The following is a 17,467-nucleotide window of genomic DNA, read 5'->3' on the forward strand; positions in this document are numbered from 1 at the left end:
GTCCCCATCCCCTCAGACATCCACGCCTTGCCTAACAAGCTTGCCCAAGGAGGCTTCTGTCTCGTCCATTACACTAAGCAGGAAGGGCCATCCTTGTAGCTTCCTAGTCACCTGCATGCACCCTGCACAGCAACTGCTCTTCTCACCTTTCAGCTTCTCCTCGGTGTCACTGTCAGATTCACTGTTCTCATCTGTCACTAGACCAAAAAAAAAAAAAATGTTGCAAATGTGAGTTCGAATGCAGGAAACTTTTTCCATGCGGTAACACAAATCAAAGATTTCTAGTTCAGAGGGGGTGTTTTCTTTTTGTCTATTTAAAAAAAAATGGACAAACCATGTCATTTGTCCAACTAAATGTATTTCCAAATTAATTTGGTTCTAGTTCAGATGGTACCTATATTAAAAATTACAGCAAAAGATACTGGCCCCTTTTATGCATGCTGAGCAAAGGAGATTGTGCCCATGGTGAGGTCAGCGCATGCAGCACTGGACTGACTTGATGGATGGACAGGGAAAGAGGCCCAGAAGACATGCCACCAGGCTGGGCTCTGGGCTCTTCAACTGGCCCGAGGACAGTGGGAGACATTTAAAGCACCAACTTGTTGTCCTCCTTAGTGAGCCGACTCCGAACAACAGGAAGCCACTTGCAGGAAGAATGTGTTTTCAGATTCTTGTGGGGGGTCCTACCTTTTCCTGAGTTGCTCTCTGTTGACTGGGACAGCCTCTTCACCCGCTTCTTTCCTCTCCGTGCCTCATAAACGGCATTGATTCGCAATACAAGCTGCCAGATACCAGAAGACAAGCCAGTGTTAGCAGCCTCCTCCCCACGTGCAGCTGGGATTCCTCCGCTGCCCGTTTGCTGCTAGGATGATGGAGGGCCAGGGAAACGGGGCTGGAGGAGACATCTCCCACCAGCCTACCGGTGTCTTTCAATCACTCTTTTCTGTCAGATGGGAACATGGCTGTCAAGAACACTAAAGGAGGCTGCCAGCCTCACTGATGTGTGGGCGGGTGTTGTCTAAATATGCTAACACATCCAGCTGAGACACAGAGGGAGAAGATTTCATTGGCTAATGGTGCGATGGCTGCTCTCGTGTGATACAGCGATGTCCCTGTGGTTTGGGAAGGAGCTTTTGCTCCCAAAACAAAAGAAAAGAGAGACACCAAAAAAAAAAAAAAAAAAAAATGTTCCCAGGCAGAGCCCCTTCCATGGGAACCATGCCAAGGAACGTCTGAGAAGCCCCGAGTGGGAAGGGAGCAGGGATTACGGTGGATCTTGAGTCCTAGCTGGAGACTGCATGGAGTGGTGCCATGTACCCGACACGCTGCCCTTTCCACAGAGGAGCACTCACTCCAGACTTGCTGGGGCCTTTCACGACCTCTCCTCGTGCCAAGTCAACAGACACCACTACTCAGAGGCACATTTTCCAGCTGACTATGGCAGAACAGTCTGGTGATGGAAGCCCTGGGTTACTTCCCACCAGGATTCACAGCACCCCCTGCAACTGTCAAAGGTGGGAGCTTCCTGGGTTCCACCAAGTTGGGAGAAAGGCAAGTCTACCCATGCACAGTTGAGGCAAACTAGCGATTTTAAAGGGGAACTGTGTTTTTAAGCTGACTTGAAAAGTTTTACGTTATTTTATGCATTGGGAAGAACAGAAGAAGGGATGTGCTACGGTAAACTGGATGGTAGGTACCCAGGTGGGTGCAGTGGACAAGGTGTTGCCAATCCCCATCTCTGCCCTCCACTCCTCTGATCCCCTCCCCAACATAGCTCACTAGCTCCTCTTCACAAGCTGGAGCACTGGCCCGCCCAGAGAGGAGGGTAGCTTATTCTCAAGGTCTCCTTGTGGTGGGCCTGGGCCCTGTCCCTCTGGCTCTGCAGACTGTTACTGACACTGCCCTGCCGTATCTCGGACACCTGCGCACTCTGGCTCCTAATGGGCGGCCCGGCCCTGGCTGTGCCTGCTCTCTTTGTGAACTCCCCATCTCTAACCATGAATCTAACCTGAACGAGGTCTCTGCTTTCACCACCAAATCCCTGCCATGTGGCATTTATATTTGCTCTTACAAACCCCCCTTTTCCTTCAGAGCTCACGTCCCTGAACCGGCCTTCTCGTCTTTTTGCATGTGTTCTAACCATTGGGATATTAATGCTAACCCCATTTCCCCTGGAAGAAGACACCATATAAATGAGTTGCTAGTATTCACAACAGCCAAGATGTGGAAACAACCCAAATGTCCATCAATGGATGAACGGATAAACAAAATGTGATACATATATATAATGGAATACTATTCAGCCTTAAAAAGGAAGGAAATCCTGTCATATGCTCCAACATAGATGAACCTTGAGGACATTATATGAAGTGAGATAAGCCAGTCCCCAAAAAACAAATACTGTATGATTCCATTTATGGGAGGTACCTAGAATACGCAAATTCATAGAGACGGAAAGTGAAACGGTGGTTGCCAGGGGCTGGGGTAGAGGAAATGGGGAGTTAGTGTTTAACGGGTGCACAGTTTCAGCTGGGGAGATGAAAAAGTTCTGGAGATGGATGATGGTGATGGTTGTGCAACAATGTGAATCTACTTAATGCCACTGAATCGCACACTTAAAAATGGTTGACATGGTAAATTAGATGTGTATTTTACCACAATTTAAAAAACATAAATAAACAAATGAGTTCCTAGGTCAAAGTGCTTTTTGGGGAGAAAGAAATCTTTAAACTCATTCAAAATCTCCCCCCAAAATATCTAAAAATAACTAGAAAGAAGACAGTTACCATAGTTAACATCCTTCTGTTTATTCAACTACAATGAACACTAGACTGTGAGCTTCGGGGGCAGGGATTTTTGTCACTTTTGTTTACTGCTGTAACAGTACCCGTACGGGATAGAACAGTGCCTGGCACACAGGAGGTACTCAATAAATATTTGTTGGTTGTGAATTTGTTGAATGAATACTAAGCATCTCCTATGTGCAAGGGATTTTGCTAGAAGCCGTGGGGGATAAGAAGACAGATGGACATGGCACTCCTTCTCAGGGCATTTACAAGCTAACAGGGAGGGCCAAGAAGCATTTGTAACTATCACACAAGACCATTCATGAGCGCTATGTGAGTAGCAGCGAGAATGTGACAGAGAAGGGTTTTCTCACTTTAAATCAGGTTATGGAATATGTGGGAAGCCATATATACTTCAGCCAATAAATCTTCGTTCCTTTTTATTTAAAAAAATTTTCCCCAGAGAGAAAAACTTTAAACATGCTTTCACATAATTGTACTTTAACAGGAAATAAGTTTTGTTCTTTTAAAAGTGTTCTGTACTAGACGCATTGGCCTTTTTAGAAACTTATTTTTAAGTTGAAAAAAATATTTTTAACTATAAGCTCATTTGGAAGATAGTCTGTTTCAAGCATGGGGACTATCATTAATAATATTGTATTGCATATTTGAAAATTGATAAGAGAATAAATCTTAAAAGTTCTCATCACAAGAAAAATTTTTGTAACTAAGTATGGTGACGGATGCTAACTAGAGTAATTGTGGTGATCATTTCGCAATATACACAAATATCGAATCATTATGTGTATACCTGAAACTAATATACTGTATGCCAATTAAACCTCAATTTAGAATGAAAAGAAAGATAGTCTGTTTCAGACAAAGAATCATCTGGTATCTAATTCCGCCTGTGGTGTTGCTGAAGAAAAGCAATGGATTTCACACAGACCTGCTAAAGCGCGCTGAGAAAGGCAGGAAGCGAGACAGCGCAGCAGCCGCTTCCCACTATAAAAGATGTCTCAGTGTTTCATGAACCCTGAGGACAGCACACTGCTGGTGATTAACAGCTCTGCTTCAGTTGCCAGATTAGTGAAAGTACACAGTTGCTAGAAAAACACAGAGAAGGGCTGTCTTGTCCTTTCTCCTCTCCCCCACTGGGACCCTGACTCCTCTCAGAGCTGAAGCAGGGAGAGAGCAAGGGAAACATCCACATGGCCAGAAGGGACACTTACAGTAGAGGCAGCTTAAGGAAAACCAGGCAACCCATTGTCTGACGAGCTGTGATTAGACCATTAAATCCTCCTTGCTAGATAAAAACACACAAGCAAGGTTTGGATAGCAAATGGTTTGGGGTTCCAGAACATAAAGTCATGAAGGTACCCAGTAAAGAAGCTTTGACTTCAAGTAAAGGATTCAGAGCATTTTGAAAGAAAGAAACACAGTACTCAAGAGTGGGGATAAACCAGGGTTAAGATTAAGGAACAAGTGACAAAACTGAGGATTAATGAGACTAATGGTAATTAGTGATTTGCTTTCTTTTCAAACATTTCTTTAAAGAATTGTGTATTTTATCTTTATGATTAAAGTTTTAATAAGATTTTGTTGTTGTTGTAAAAGTGACAGATAAAACATGCTGATTTTTCTCTTGGTTTGGTTATGCCTGGCAAAACCTATTTGCTAAGGCCACTGTGTATTACTTAAGCGGTGGCAACTCACTTTAATTCCAGGCAATAAACTGAAAGGGATAGACTGCTGAATGTGCAGACACAACACATATACAGAAACAGAGTTCCACCTTTCTCGTCACCTCTCTACTTTCACACAAAACGCGCACATATATTCTTTTTCCCTTAATCTAAAAAAATCTTTCAAAAATATTTACATAGTATAAGGGCAGTGATGGGCGAAAGTGTGGGGGCCGGAGATAGAGGTTCAATGCTTAGTAAGGGATCACACACTCAAACTTCGAATTGTATCAAAGCTCTTTTAACCTAACAGCTAATTCATTTGATGATTCCTGTTTAACTTGCTAAAATAATAGTGAGGCTGTATAGACGTTAATAGCCACCTTCATTCTTCTACAACTGTAGGTTTTCGACATTACACACACGTATGAACCATGCCAGAACAAGCAGATGGGGAGTTAAGGGAGTGGCTTGAGAACTCACTGTGGGGTCCTCATGAGCAGCTATAATGACAGTGCAGGACAGTGACTAGAAGGCAGCCAAAGGGAGATACGGGAGTGACTCTGCCAGGACAGAAAGAGACTGGGGTCCACGTGTTAGAGGGAGCTCAGTCAGCAAACTTCCAATAATCGCTAAGCAACCCGCACTGCGCCCTGGGCAGGGCAAGGAAGAACCAGGGCAGCATGGAGGGAATGAGGCCTGGCTCCCACCTTGGCCCCTCTCTGCTCTCCATCCACAAAACAAGGCTTGTTCCACTTACAACCCCCACCAGAGTTTTAGGTCTTTTCCCAACCACCTGACCCTAACGGCCCTTACCCTTCAGAATGCATTCTGATGCTCAAGGTAACTTAAATTCACTTGAATAAGAAGGTTGGGGGCAGAGGTGGTGAAGCTCAAAACACTGATTAACCAAACGGTGTCAGGAGGAACCAGCTTGTGAAGATGTCCCTTGACTTGTTTTCAGGTCAATGGGCCACTTTGAGAAATCTGATGAAATCCTATATGCAGTCTCCTCGCCTTCCTCCCATCCCCCTAAATCCATCCACATAAGGTTATACACAATTTTATGGGTTTCGTGACCCCCCTAAAGCCCATCTTGGACTCTGAAAGTAAGAATCCCTGCTCTAAAACTTCCTGTACCAAACTGGCCAATAAAGAACGAGCGGCACTGCAGGGCTGGAACCGGGCAAAAGGCCATTTAATCACTAGCAGACACACGAGGATGCATATCCAAGCCACTGGGCACATTTCACCTTTGGGACTGAAAAGAGCCTGGAAATTATATTTTTGACAAGTACTTCCTCAGAGCACAGGCTCCACATGGACCTCTGCAGCGGGCACTGACAGAGTCTGAGTTAGAGCACGATGGATAGAACTCTACTTTTTGAGGCCATGAATGAGGAGGACGTGGCCTTTGGAGCCTGGGCATTGGAAACACAGTCTAGGATCAGAAGAGGAGATTAGGCTGGGAGAAGGCTGACTAAGAGGAAGGCTACAGGACCACAAGAATTATTATGACAAAGGCCTGGACATCCGAGCCTGCTGGCTTTCCCCTGGCCTGAGACGAAGCAGGCAGACAAGGGCCCAGTGATTGGTTCTCTGCCCAGGCTCCTCTGCAGCCTTCCTCTGCAGGGCAGGGGGAGTATATATCTGAACACGAAGCTGGTTGCAAGCCTTACCTTGGGTATCTTTCTCTTCTTCCTGCCATTCTGTGGATCTCCAAGGTTGAAGAAAGTGTCATCAGGGCTGCTGGGAGTGGACGGGGGGCTGATTTTGTAAGGGGACCCAGTTCCATCCCGACTCAGCTTCCTAGTGTCCAGCAGTTTGAAGTTCCTCCTCTCTGAATTTTGCCGGAAAAAAGCAGGTTTGGACAATGACTGCTGTGAAGGGAAGTGAGAAAAGAAGAGTAAATAACTACAGAGGGACTAACTGGGAGATACTGGTGGTGCCAGTGCCGGAGGCCATGAGGTTGAGAAGGGAAGCGGTCTACGTTCCCAGGGTATGTTGAGTTTACCTACACTAGTAAGTGCTCAGTAAACATCATCTAATTATGGAAAATTAGTATGACATAACATGTAGATCTAATTCATCTCTCTTTTTGGATAAGTGGGAATTCACCTGGCTCAACCTCTTACCTTTATGGATGAGGCTTTCTAGTAATCCAAGACATGCTGGACTGGGAGTTACAAGACCTGAGCCTAGCTTTGACCCTACTGCTGGCAAGCTGCATGTCCCCTACACAAGGAAGTCACCTCTCTGGGCTTTAGGGTCTTATTCTAAAAGTGAGGTGCTTTAAGGTCAAAGGCAAACAAAAAAGTGGTAAAAACAATTTACAACTTACAACATAGAAAAGATATACTGCAAATTAATGAGAAAAAGACTAACAATTCAAAAGAAAAACTGGCAGAAGGTAAGAATATAGAGAGTTTATAGAAAGGGAGATACACTGGTTCTTAGATATATAAAAAGATTCTTAGCTTCACTCATAAGAGAAAAGAAAATTAAGACTCCACTGAAGAAATATTTTTTACTCAAAGATTGGCAAAGATAAAAAATTTGATAACTCACTGTGTTAGTGAAAGTAAGGGGAAAATGTGACTTTCACACTTTCATATACAGTTGCTGGGACTAAAACTTGGTGGGTCTGGAAATTGGTCCAACTCTAAGGGGGGCAATCTAGCAGTACCAACAAAATTACAAAGGCATATACCCTTTGATCCAGCAAGCCCACCTCTAGGAATTTACCCTACTGATATACTCATACTTGTGCAAAGTTATATCGTATAAGGAAAGTTACATCGTGCAAAGTATATTGAATACTGTCACGCCTTTTAAACACAAAATATATCCATTAGTAGAGGCTGGTCAAATAAATTATGGTACATCCATCCAGTAGAATACAATGCAGGTGTAAAAAAAACCTCAATGTACTGATATGGAAGCTTCTTTCAGATACATATTGTTAAGCATAAAAAGCAAGGTGTAGAATAATTGATACAGTATGCTGATATTTGTGTGTGTTTGTGTGTGTGTTTTAAGGAGCTATTCTGCTGGTATATGCGTAGGAGAGTTCTGGAAGGATACACAAGAAACTGACAGTGGTTGCTCTAGGAGAGAGAAATAGAGGGACGTGGTGAGAGGAAGACTTTTCACTAAATACCTTTCATACTCCTTAAATTTTGAACTATATGAATGTATTAACTATTCACTAAAATAAGAAATATTGATAAAATAAAAGAACTACTTGGACTATATGTTTTCTAAAGGTACATCCAGGACTCACATTTTACATACTATAAATATAGATGTAAAGTCTCTTTTTCAAAGTTAATTACTGAATTAGACGAGGTACGGGTGCATAAAGCACCTAGCAGAGTGCCTGGGATACACTAGACATTCAATGTAAGTTATTTCTCTTCCTTCCTCTTATGACATTGACATTTTTCACACTTTGATGTGCTAACTGAATTTTTCTCAAGTATATTGTTTATGTTCTTCGCCTATTTATCTTTTGGGATCTTAGCGTCTTTCTTATGAATTTGGATGAGCTCTCTAGACAGAACAGATATGAACTATTTGTCAGTTTTGCTGCAGGTGTGTTTTTCTGTGTGGTTTGTTTGTATTTTTATCTTGGTTATGTGGAATTTTTCACATAACATTTTTATATATGAAAATCTGCTCACCGTTTCCTTTGTGAGTGATTTCATCTTTGCCTAGAAAATCTATATCTTCTTAGGGGTTTAATAAATATTTAATTCCATGTTCTTCTTTTATTAGTTTATTTTGAACATGTTTTATTCATTAATCCATCAGTAAGTTATTTTATTGTATGTTACTCTAAATTGATTTTTTCCAAGCTAATATATTTCTATTCCATTTAATGAATGAGCCTTTCTTTCTCTATCAACAAGCCCACATTTACAATATCTTAAACTCTCATAGGATAGTCTTATTTTGTGCCAGTCATTTATATATTCTTGTTTAGTTCCAAGGAGTTTGTAACAATAACTTTGGAGCCTTTTTAAAGACTTCCAGGAATAAAGACTTCTAGCCTTCTAAGTGGCCTGATCCAATGTTGTATCGTGGGCCCACAGGGAGCAACTGCTTAGTACCACAAGCCCCGAGAAGAAGCAGCCAACATGGTTTGCTCACTGTGGGCATCCTAATAATTAAACTGGCACAAGAAGAAGGAATAACGATGACCCTTCTTAAAGACCAAATTCTATTTGCAATGAAGTCCAAGGAAATGGCTCCAATTCTTTCACTGCATTGGAATCTCACCAAATTGTTGGCAAAAAGCAGGTATCTGTTTTCATTAGAGATTTAGATTGTGATAGTGTTTGTTCAACTATTTTACCTATGAAAAGTTCTGAGAAGAAAGAAAACAGAGAAGGAAGCAAAACACGGCACACAACTTTCTAAAGGGTGTCAAGAGACCTGGTGGAGGTTGTGCAGGGGCTGCATCTCCCAGTGGTCACACTGCTGGAGAAAGGGGCTCTGGGAATGTTCTGGAGCGCCCAAAATAAGCCACCAAATGTCCAGGGAGCTTTCATGAGGGAGTGGAATTTCAGTAGCTACTTAACTGATAAAAGGAGAAGACTTAGTGGGCTGTGGGGAGAGCATTATCAAGCATACAGCACAATCTCAGAAGAGGCACAGAGGTGACGAAGGCCCATTTGACCCAAGTCGTCGCGGCTTTGAGTAGGTGCAGTGAAATAGATAGAAGAGACAACAAAACAATGAAGACACCTAATTGTCTGGAAGGACTTTGATAGTGAGGGTATGAATCTTGGAATCTTAGCAGGGGTCAGCAAGCTTTTTCTTTAAGGCCAGACAAGTAAAAATTTTAGGTTTTGTGGCCCATACTCTCTCTGTCACAACTCTCAACTCTGCCATTATAGTACAAAAGCAGCCATGGACAATACGTAAACGAGTGAGCATAAAAGTTGATTTATAAAATCAAATATCAGGTGACCAGTAGTTTGCCAAACCTGAACTACAGTATAACAGGGGAGTCACTACAGGACCCTATGGATGACTGTGTCAGCCTGTGGTCCAGAGAAGATTCCAGCTTTTGATCAGAGAGCCTCACCAACATGCCCTGATGATAACACGCCCAGTCGCACTGCGTCTCTATGGAGTAACCTCTGGGGCCCAGCTCTGTCACAGAGGCTCACAGAGTCTCCCTAATCTTAGAGATACTGGATTCACAACGGACACAACCAAAGATCTGTAGTGTCCAAGAGTGGAAAAGCGGACAAAGACCTTCTGTTGAAGCCTCTGGAGTTATTTCAGGAGACCAAGTGTGATGGGCCCTGGCCAGGGGACATCTTGGTGGGGACGAAGAGGCTGCAAGGAAGCTGCGTGCCTCCCCAGAGGGAAATGACCTGGACTCAAGCGGGGGGTTGAGTCACCCTTCTTATCTGTGAATGGTAGCGCTCTCCTGTCCTCTACTGTCCCTATCCTACTGCCTCAAGAGACACTGACAGCCGGAGACTAAAAAGGTCCTTAATATAAAATATCCCATCTTCTCCTTACCTGTCTCAACCTCATTCCTATTCTCTTCTACAGAGGCCTCCTCCAAGAAGTACTCAGATATCTTTCACACAAACGTACACATTTGTTCATTATGCCCACAGGTACACATATTTATGTAAATACACAGACACTCCCTTAAATATACATATATAGAAATATAGAGACAGGCATACACACACATTCCAACAATTGGGACATTACACTAAAATGATGGAAAATCATGCAGGCAATAAAATTGTATTTAAAAAGAAATTAATGACATGGAGAAATATTCATGATAAATAAAAAAGAACAGCAAAACTGTTTAACAATATCATCCCAAATCTTTTTTTTATACACACAGATGCACAAACACACACACACAAACATACAGTGTGAGGCAGCCTGTATGAGAAATAAACCAGTGTTAACAGTGGTTATCTTTAGGTGTTGGGATTACATGCAACTTTTAAAAAGACCTTTAAAGCACACACACACATATACACACAGACACAATAACAATCTATTACAGAAAAAAATACAGGTGAGCATAAAGAAAAAATTAAAACCCTCAATTATGGATGTTTTATTTTCTTCATTACACTTTTCGGTATTTCTAAATTTTTTACGAGAATGTTCTATTTTCAGAAAATAAGGTTATTTTTTAAAAGAACACATACTGAAAGGCATAATTCTATATATTTAACAAACATAAATAAATAGTACTTATGTTGCAGGCACTAGTCTAAGTGGGCTACAAGTGTTAACAAGAAAAGAAAACGGCCCCTTCTCGGGAGCTTGCATTGCGCGTTTCTAAGCATTAGCATCTGCCCTGGATGCGTGTCTACTCCCTTCTGAGGAAAGTCTGTCTCACTGACCCTTACCTCTCTACTGGGACCAGGCACGATGTAATGAAATGAAAATCCCCAAAGAAGTCTTAGGACCTTTCTGTGGCTGGCAGAGACAGTTGCCACAGAGGGACTGCTTCAGCAAGCTCTAAGGTCCCAGATGCAGCCCACATGTGGCAGATGCTCCAGGAACATTTGCTGAGCTAAACAGAGGAAGCGGAGAAGTCCACTGCTGTCCCTCAGAGTGGGAGCACAAACCAGACACCCAGAGGTGGCAGAGCAGAGGAACAAGCATGGACACAGAGTCTTGCTGATGACGTGCAAAGGTCCAAAACAGCCTAGAAGTATCAGAAGCAATCAGACACGTGCACTGGGCCACTGGATTATCTTTCTGCAGGATAGCTGCCTCTGGACTTCAAGATCCCATTGACCTGATTACCTACTATGTTTAGCTGTTTTGGAGACAGAGGACCTAGGATTTCTCTAGCCTGGCAGGAAGGGGAAGAAAAGGGCTGTGGAGCCTTTGTTTTCTGGAATTAGGGAGGAGCAACTGGCTCTGAATGCAGCGCTGATTTGGGCAGATGTTTTTCATTGTTCCTAAGAGGTGACGTAGTGTACTCCCCACATGAAGTGGAGAGCGGGGTAGGACGTGAAGGGGACAGACTTGGGGTGACAGCCTTCCATCTTCTTCTAAGCCAGGCTTATCCATTAAATGTTAAAGACATCCATATTTCAATGGGAACAAAAACAACACATTTCAAAGACAAGTAGAAACTATTTTCTAATTACCAGTTGTCATGGATAATCATGATGACACTCCTGCAGAGGAGAAAACAGCAGTTAATTGGTTTCGGTCAGTATTGTAGCAATTGACCTGGGCTGGTAAGATCCACCCTACAAGATAGGTTCTACCTTCAATTCTCTTCAGGAAGACTGCTGGCAGAACGAGTCCCTTTGTGACCCCCATCAAGCACAAAAGGCACGCTTCGTGTCCGGAATCCCCCAGCCGCCAGCAAATGCTGACCTCACACGGAGCCCAGAGAGGAAGGTGGCTTCTTTTCTCAGGCTGGAAACAGATCCTCGCAATGGGATTCAAATGGACTCTTGCAGCCTGAATTTGGCCTTCTTTTATTTAATTTCTTCCACAACTAAACATTGTATAACAACTACTTATAGGAGACACAAACAGAATATATCCTTTCTGACCTTGAAGAATTTACAATCTAGTTGGGGAGCTATTTTTAAGACATACAGTCATGTGCCGCATAACGATGTTTTGGTCAACATGGACCACATATACGATGGTGGTCCCATAAGATTAGTACCATATAGCCTAGGTGTGTATTAGGCTATACTGTCCAGGTTTGTGTAAGTTCGCACAATGACAAAATCACCTAATGATAAATTTCTCAGAATGGGTATCCGTCGTTATGCAATGCACGACTGTATCATATGACTTACATGCGAATCCAAATCATGGAAGTAAGAGATGTCATAAGGCAACTTACACAATTTGGTGTGAAAAGAATTCTTAGCCCACTGAGGCAAGGAGGGGGGAAAAATCCCAGGGGCTGGGAGGGCCTGTAAGCTTCCTGAAGGAGACATGACTAAGCTGGGCCTTAAAGGATGGGAGGAGCCAAGGGCAGAGGTGGAAATGACCTAGCGCGGGAGTGTGCAAATTACAGCCTGTGGGCCTCATCTCGCCCACCACCTGTTTTTGTACAGGCCATGAGCTAAGAATAGGTTATACATTTTTTAAATGGCTGAAAAAATAATATTTCATGACACATGAGAATTATAAAAAATTCAAATTTCAGTGTCCATAAATAAAGTTTTGTTGGAACACAGCCACACTGATTTGTTTGCATATTGCCTATCTGCTCTGCACTACGATGGCAGCGCTGAGTAGTGACAACATAAACTGTATCTTTACTCTCTGGCCGATCCCAGGCCTATAGTATTAGAGGGGCAGTCAGCAGGCTTTGGCTGAAGGGGAGCTTTTGTACGCAGGGAGTGTGGGAAATTAGGTACTAATGAGTACCCAGGGATCAATTATGGAGGATACTTAATGCTAAGCTAAGGAATAGGAACTCAGTCCTGTAGGCAATGGGTTGAAATTATCATGTATGTGAATACAGTTATATTGTCTACATACATATAGTACAAAAGTCCAAAAGGTTCAAAGGATATTCTGCAAAAAAAGTCAGTCTTCTACCCTGACTTCCAGGTACTCAGATACTCAGACAACCCCACAGAGGTGCCCACTTACTCACTCTTAGTATCTTCACAGAGATATTCTTCTATGTGCCCAAACATATATGAGCTTACAAAAGTGTATATTCTTTCATTAAAAACCCCACAAATGGTGGCATAGTATAAAAATACTATTTCCGCACCATGCCTTTCAGTCTTACATTTTAGAGTTTGTTTTATGTCAGACATTCTTCTTTACAGCTGAATGATACGGATATACTATCTTATTCACCTAGTCGGGGAGGGTTCTGACCCAGAAGCTAAAGTGATACTTTAGGAAGCTTTGTTGAGCAGAGGGGTTCCGGGAGAACCAGAGGCAGGAAGAGCAGGCAGGCAGCTGATGGACAAATCCAGGAGCCTGGCAGTGAGGGTGGCCTGGCATTCCAGTGTAACCCAGAACTCCAGGCTGCACAAGACCACAGCGCTGGGGAGCACCCCCCCACCCCCCAGACCCCCCCGCCGGGACTCATACCTTGGTGGGCGTGTCAGGGATGGAAGAGGTGGGAGAACCTGGAAAGTTCAAGACACACTTCTTCCCCAGGCAGCGACCATGTAATTCAACATCCTCATAAGGGTTTTCCTTCACTGGGGGATCTGTGGTCAAAGACAATGGGTCAGAAACTGGAAACGTTAAGAAAGTTTTCCTTACTGGATCTCTACCCAACATGTTGGCCTCTCGTTGTGGAGATGTCTGTTGTCTTGCTATCCATTTACCTTGATTTTCACTGTGGTAACTCCCTGTGTCCCCATTCTTAGACTTAGTATGAGATTAACTCCGCCCTCAGTTTCATGGCTTTAGCCAGTTGAGTATCCTGAACCCCTGCCTCAGTGAGCAGTTCTGGGAAGGCCTCACATCCCAAGCCTAAGCCAGTCACGGCATGGCACTCCTGGGCACTGAAGGTGAACAAGGGGCCTAAACTGGTCCAGTCAGAGCCTCAGGATTTTTGCTGGGACTTGCTGGACATAGGCTCTCCCCGACAAGGTACGGATTCCAGGGAGCTGATGGCAGCCATCCCAGGAAACCTACTGAGAATGGAGCTAACCTGAGAGAGAGGAAATGAAGACAACAAAACCAGTTCTGGTCACATGAGTCAACAAACTCATTTCTGCCTCTTACCAGCGCATTTCTTCCCCTACTCCCGCTCCCACCCCCAACATGTGCAGACTCTGGTCTGAGCTTACACCTCACTGAAACTGATCTTCCCAGAAGATTATTTAACTTACCAAATTTAAATGCTTTATACAAACTCTGTGACTCTAAGCCCTACTTTGGAATCAGAGAGAATTCTTTAGAGCTAGGCTAAAGTTACTTTTTTAATAGTAGACATTCATTTTAGTCTGAATTTTGATGCCTTCTTACCACCACACTCCTACAGTTTCAGAAAGAGTAGGGTGGTCTTTAGTTTCCTATCATTCAGCAATCCCTATGATTTACTGAACATCTGTTATAAACAAGATATTTCGCACGCCATTTTCTCCAGTCCTCAAACAACCCTGCAAGGGAGCTATCATCACCCTTAGTATACTGATGAGAGAATTGAAGTTCAGAGACGTTAAGTCATCGGCTCAATGTCATCCAGCTAATAAGTAACAGAGCCAAGATTCCATCATGGCTACAGAGGCTCCAGGTCCATGTGTGTCCCGCTGCACCACGCTGCCTCCATGGCTGTTCGTCACTAGTGCTTCTCCTCCCCTGCAGCCCCACTGTCGCTCACATCTTCCACTCACCCACTGCTTTCTCATTTATTTGACTACATGTATGTCTTTGCGTGTTTGTGTGTGTGTTTCAAGCAGCCAGCCCCATTTCCTCTCCGCTTTCTCACAGACACACATATACCTGTTCACAGATACATGGCCTCTTACCCAGAATGTCTTCATAGACGTTCTCCTCCGATAAAGTGCGTGTGAGCCCCAACTTGGTCTGTGCATACCAGTCCACCCTGCTGTTCTCAGAGGAAGACTGCAGTAAGTCTTCAAACTCATAGGACTTTCTGGGTTGTACAAGATGGGACGGAAAAAAACAAGAACTTGAATCAAATTAGGCTGGTTCAGAGATTACACACCAAAAAAATTATTTTTCTTGCAATAATATCTATAACTGAAATCAACTATGTTTTTTGCAAGAAGGTACAAAAATCCTTGAATAAGAGATGTGGCTTTTGGGGCTGGCCCCGTGGCCAAGTGGTTAAGTTCGCGCACTCCGCTGCAGGCGGCCCAGTGTTTCGTCAGTTCGAATCCTGGACACGGACATGGCACTGCTCATCAAACCACGCTGAGGCAGCGTCCCACATGCCACAAATGGAAGGACCCACAATGAAGAATATACAACTATGTACTGGGGGGCTTTGGGGAGAAAAAGGAAAAAAATAAAATCTTTAAAAAAAAAAAAAAGAGCTGTGGCTTTTACTTAAACCAAGTAAAGACAGTATACAAATAAAATACAGTCCCAGCTTTGTAAACAAACATATACATAGAAAATAAAAAGAAAGGAAGGAAATGAAATACACAGCTGCTATCTCAGGACTGAGGAATGGCTGGTGGCTTCTCTTCACGTTTACTTCTCGGGACTTTTCAAATGTCCTACAGTGTTTCCAGAGTCCACATTAATCATCAGAAAGGAGCAGTCATGGCCAGTTGAGAGCAGACCAGAGGCCTGGGCACCTCCCTCTTTCTCTCACCCAAGTGCTTATTACCAGAATGAAACTCAGAGGTTTAGGGTTGAGACACCCTACCCTGCCCCTCAGAGATCTGTGCAAATGTGGCTGGGTCTCAGTCTGTGGCCTGGCACATTCTATGGCTTTCTACTTTCTACCCCCAGCCCCCATCCTACATCCACATGGGCTGTCCTTGTGCTGCTCATGTTGATTTTAATGGGAAGTGCAGCCCCTTCTCCCAACACTCTCTCTCTCTCTCTCTCTCTTCCTCTTTCTCTCTCTCTCTCACACACACACACACCAACCTGCCTTGAGTTTCTGTGATTTTTGAACTTTACTGAACGTTGGAATATCACGAGGTGGGTCATATCATGAAACACACAAAACATCAGCCATCGCACAGGTTCACTCCACCTCCCCTCTTTTTCTTCTCTCTCTCCCTATCCTTCTGCAAAGTAACCCACAACTTTCCCCGCGTCTGGAGCAGAACGGCCCTGCCCACTCAGGTTCCAGAGGCTCACCTTCTACCCCTGAGCAGAATGGTTAGGAATTTCTGCTGAACACACCTGGGCCTTCCTGGAATAGAATCTAGGTGAACACGCAGTCCACCCACATTAAACAGGGCACATCCCCGAGCTGGCCTTGACTTGATCCTGGCCCTTCACTCCTCCTCCTACAGGGTCCAGATGATCACAACCCTGCTATGGGTCAGGAATCATCACTCTTCTCTCTTATTTTGTTCACATATGTCTAGCACAGTGTTCTGCACATGCTAGATGGCGACTACTTAGAAATGTAGAGGGTCTGGGGCTGGCCCCGTGGCCGAGTGGTTAAGTTCGCGCGCTCCGCTGCAGGCGGCCCAGTGTTTCGTCGGTTCGAATCCTGGGCGTGGACATGGCACTGCTCGTCAGACCACGCTGAGGCAGCGTCCCACATGCCACAACTAGAGGAACCCACAACGAAGAATACACAACTATGCACCGGGGGCTTTGGGGAGAAAAAGGAAAAAAGAAAAAAAATAATAAAAATAAATAGAAATGTAGAGGGTCTCTGTTTCTTCACCCAAACTTCCAATCTCTCTCCAGCCCCTGGGGAAGGGGCCCCTCTGGTGGCTGTAGGATTAAGCAAACCTGGATACAGATCCCAGATCCTCCATTCAGAAGCCTTTTAACCTTGGATGAACTACTTAACTGGGCTGAAACTCAGTGTCTTGAATTGTAAAATAGTAATTATCTCACAGGATTGTTCAAAGAATAGAAAAGAGAATGTTTGTAAAGTCATTGGCACCTAACAAGCGCTCACCAAATGTAAGATATTACTATTACTGTCACAGTGCTGTTACTATTTATGTAGCCAGTGTTTTACATTGAACATTTACTGTGTAGGAGGCACTGTGCCCCAGGTTCAATAAACAAGGAGTGGCTAAAACGGTCAGTGTCCCTGCCTCAAGGAGCTTACACTTTAGGAAGATAGACATTCGACCAGCACATGCACAAACAAATAGAATTATAAACTGTGTTAAGTTCAAAGATGGAAAAGTATAGGTTGCTACAAGCGAGTACATCAAGGAGGACTCATTTAGGTTGGAGGATGCATCAGGAAAGGCCTCGCTGAGAAAGTCACTCATTGAAGCTGAGATCTGAAGGATAAAAAGACCTTGGTGGAGGGAAGAGTGTTCCAAGAAAGGGGAAGGGCATGTGTGAAGGTCCTGAGGGTGCAGAGAG

General features: G+C 43.8%; 1 protein-coding gene across 7 annotated transcripts in view; it reads right to left on the reverse strand.

The window, feature by feature from the left end:
- The window catches only part of DENND2A (DENN domain containing 2A), a 93,257-nt gene that overhangs the window by 35,258 nt on the left and 40,532 nt on the right, over positions 1-17,467 (reverse strand). For 5 of the 7 annotated variants that reach the window (XM_070617970.1, XM_070617969.1, XM_008526796.2 and 2 more), the window contains 5 exons: positions 14,953-15,080; positions 13,562-13,683; positions 6,151-6,351; positions 688-781; positions 147-197 (listed from right to left, as the gene is read on the reverse strand). In XM_070617970.1, coding sequence (XP_070474071.1) covers positions 147-197; positions 688-781; positions 6,151-6,351; positions 13,562-13,683; positions 14,953-15,080 — 596 coding nt within the window. The remainder of the gene's footprint in view (positions 1-146; positions 198-687; positions 782-6,150; positions 6,352-13,561; positions 13,684-14,952; positions 15,081-17,467) is intronic. The other 2 variants (XM_070617972.1, XM_070617971.1) reach the window with 1 other exon arrangement.

The sequence above is a fragment of the Equus przewalskii genome, chromosome 4 (genome assembly GCF_037783145.1).
Source record: "Equus przewalskii isolate Varuska chromosome 4, EquPr2, whole genome shotgun sequence".
Taxonomy (NCBI): Eukaryota; Metazoa; Chordata; class Mammalia; order Perissodactyla; family Equidae; genus Equus; species Equus przewalskii.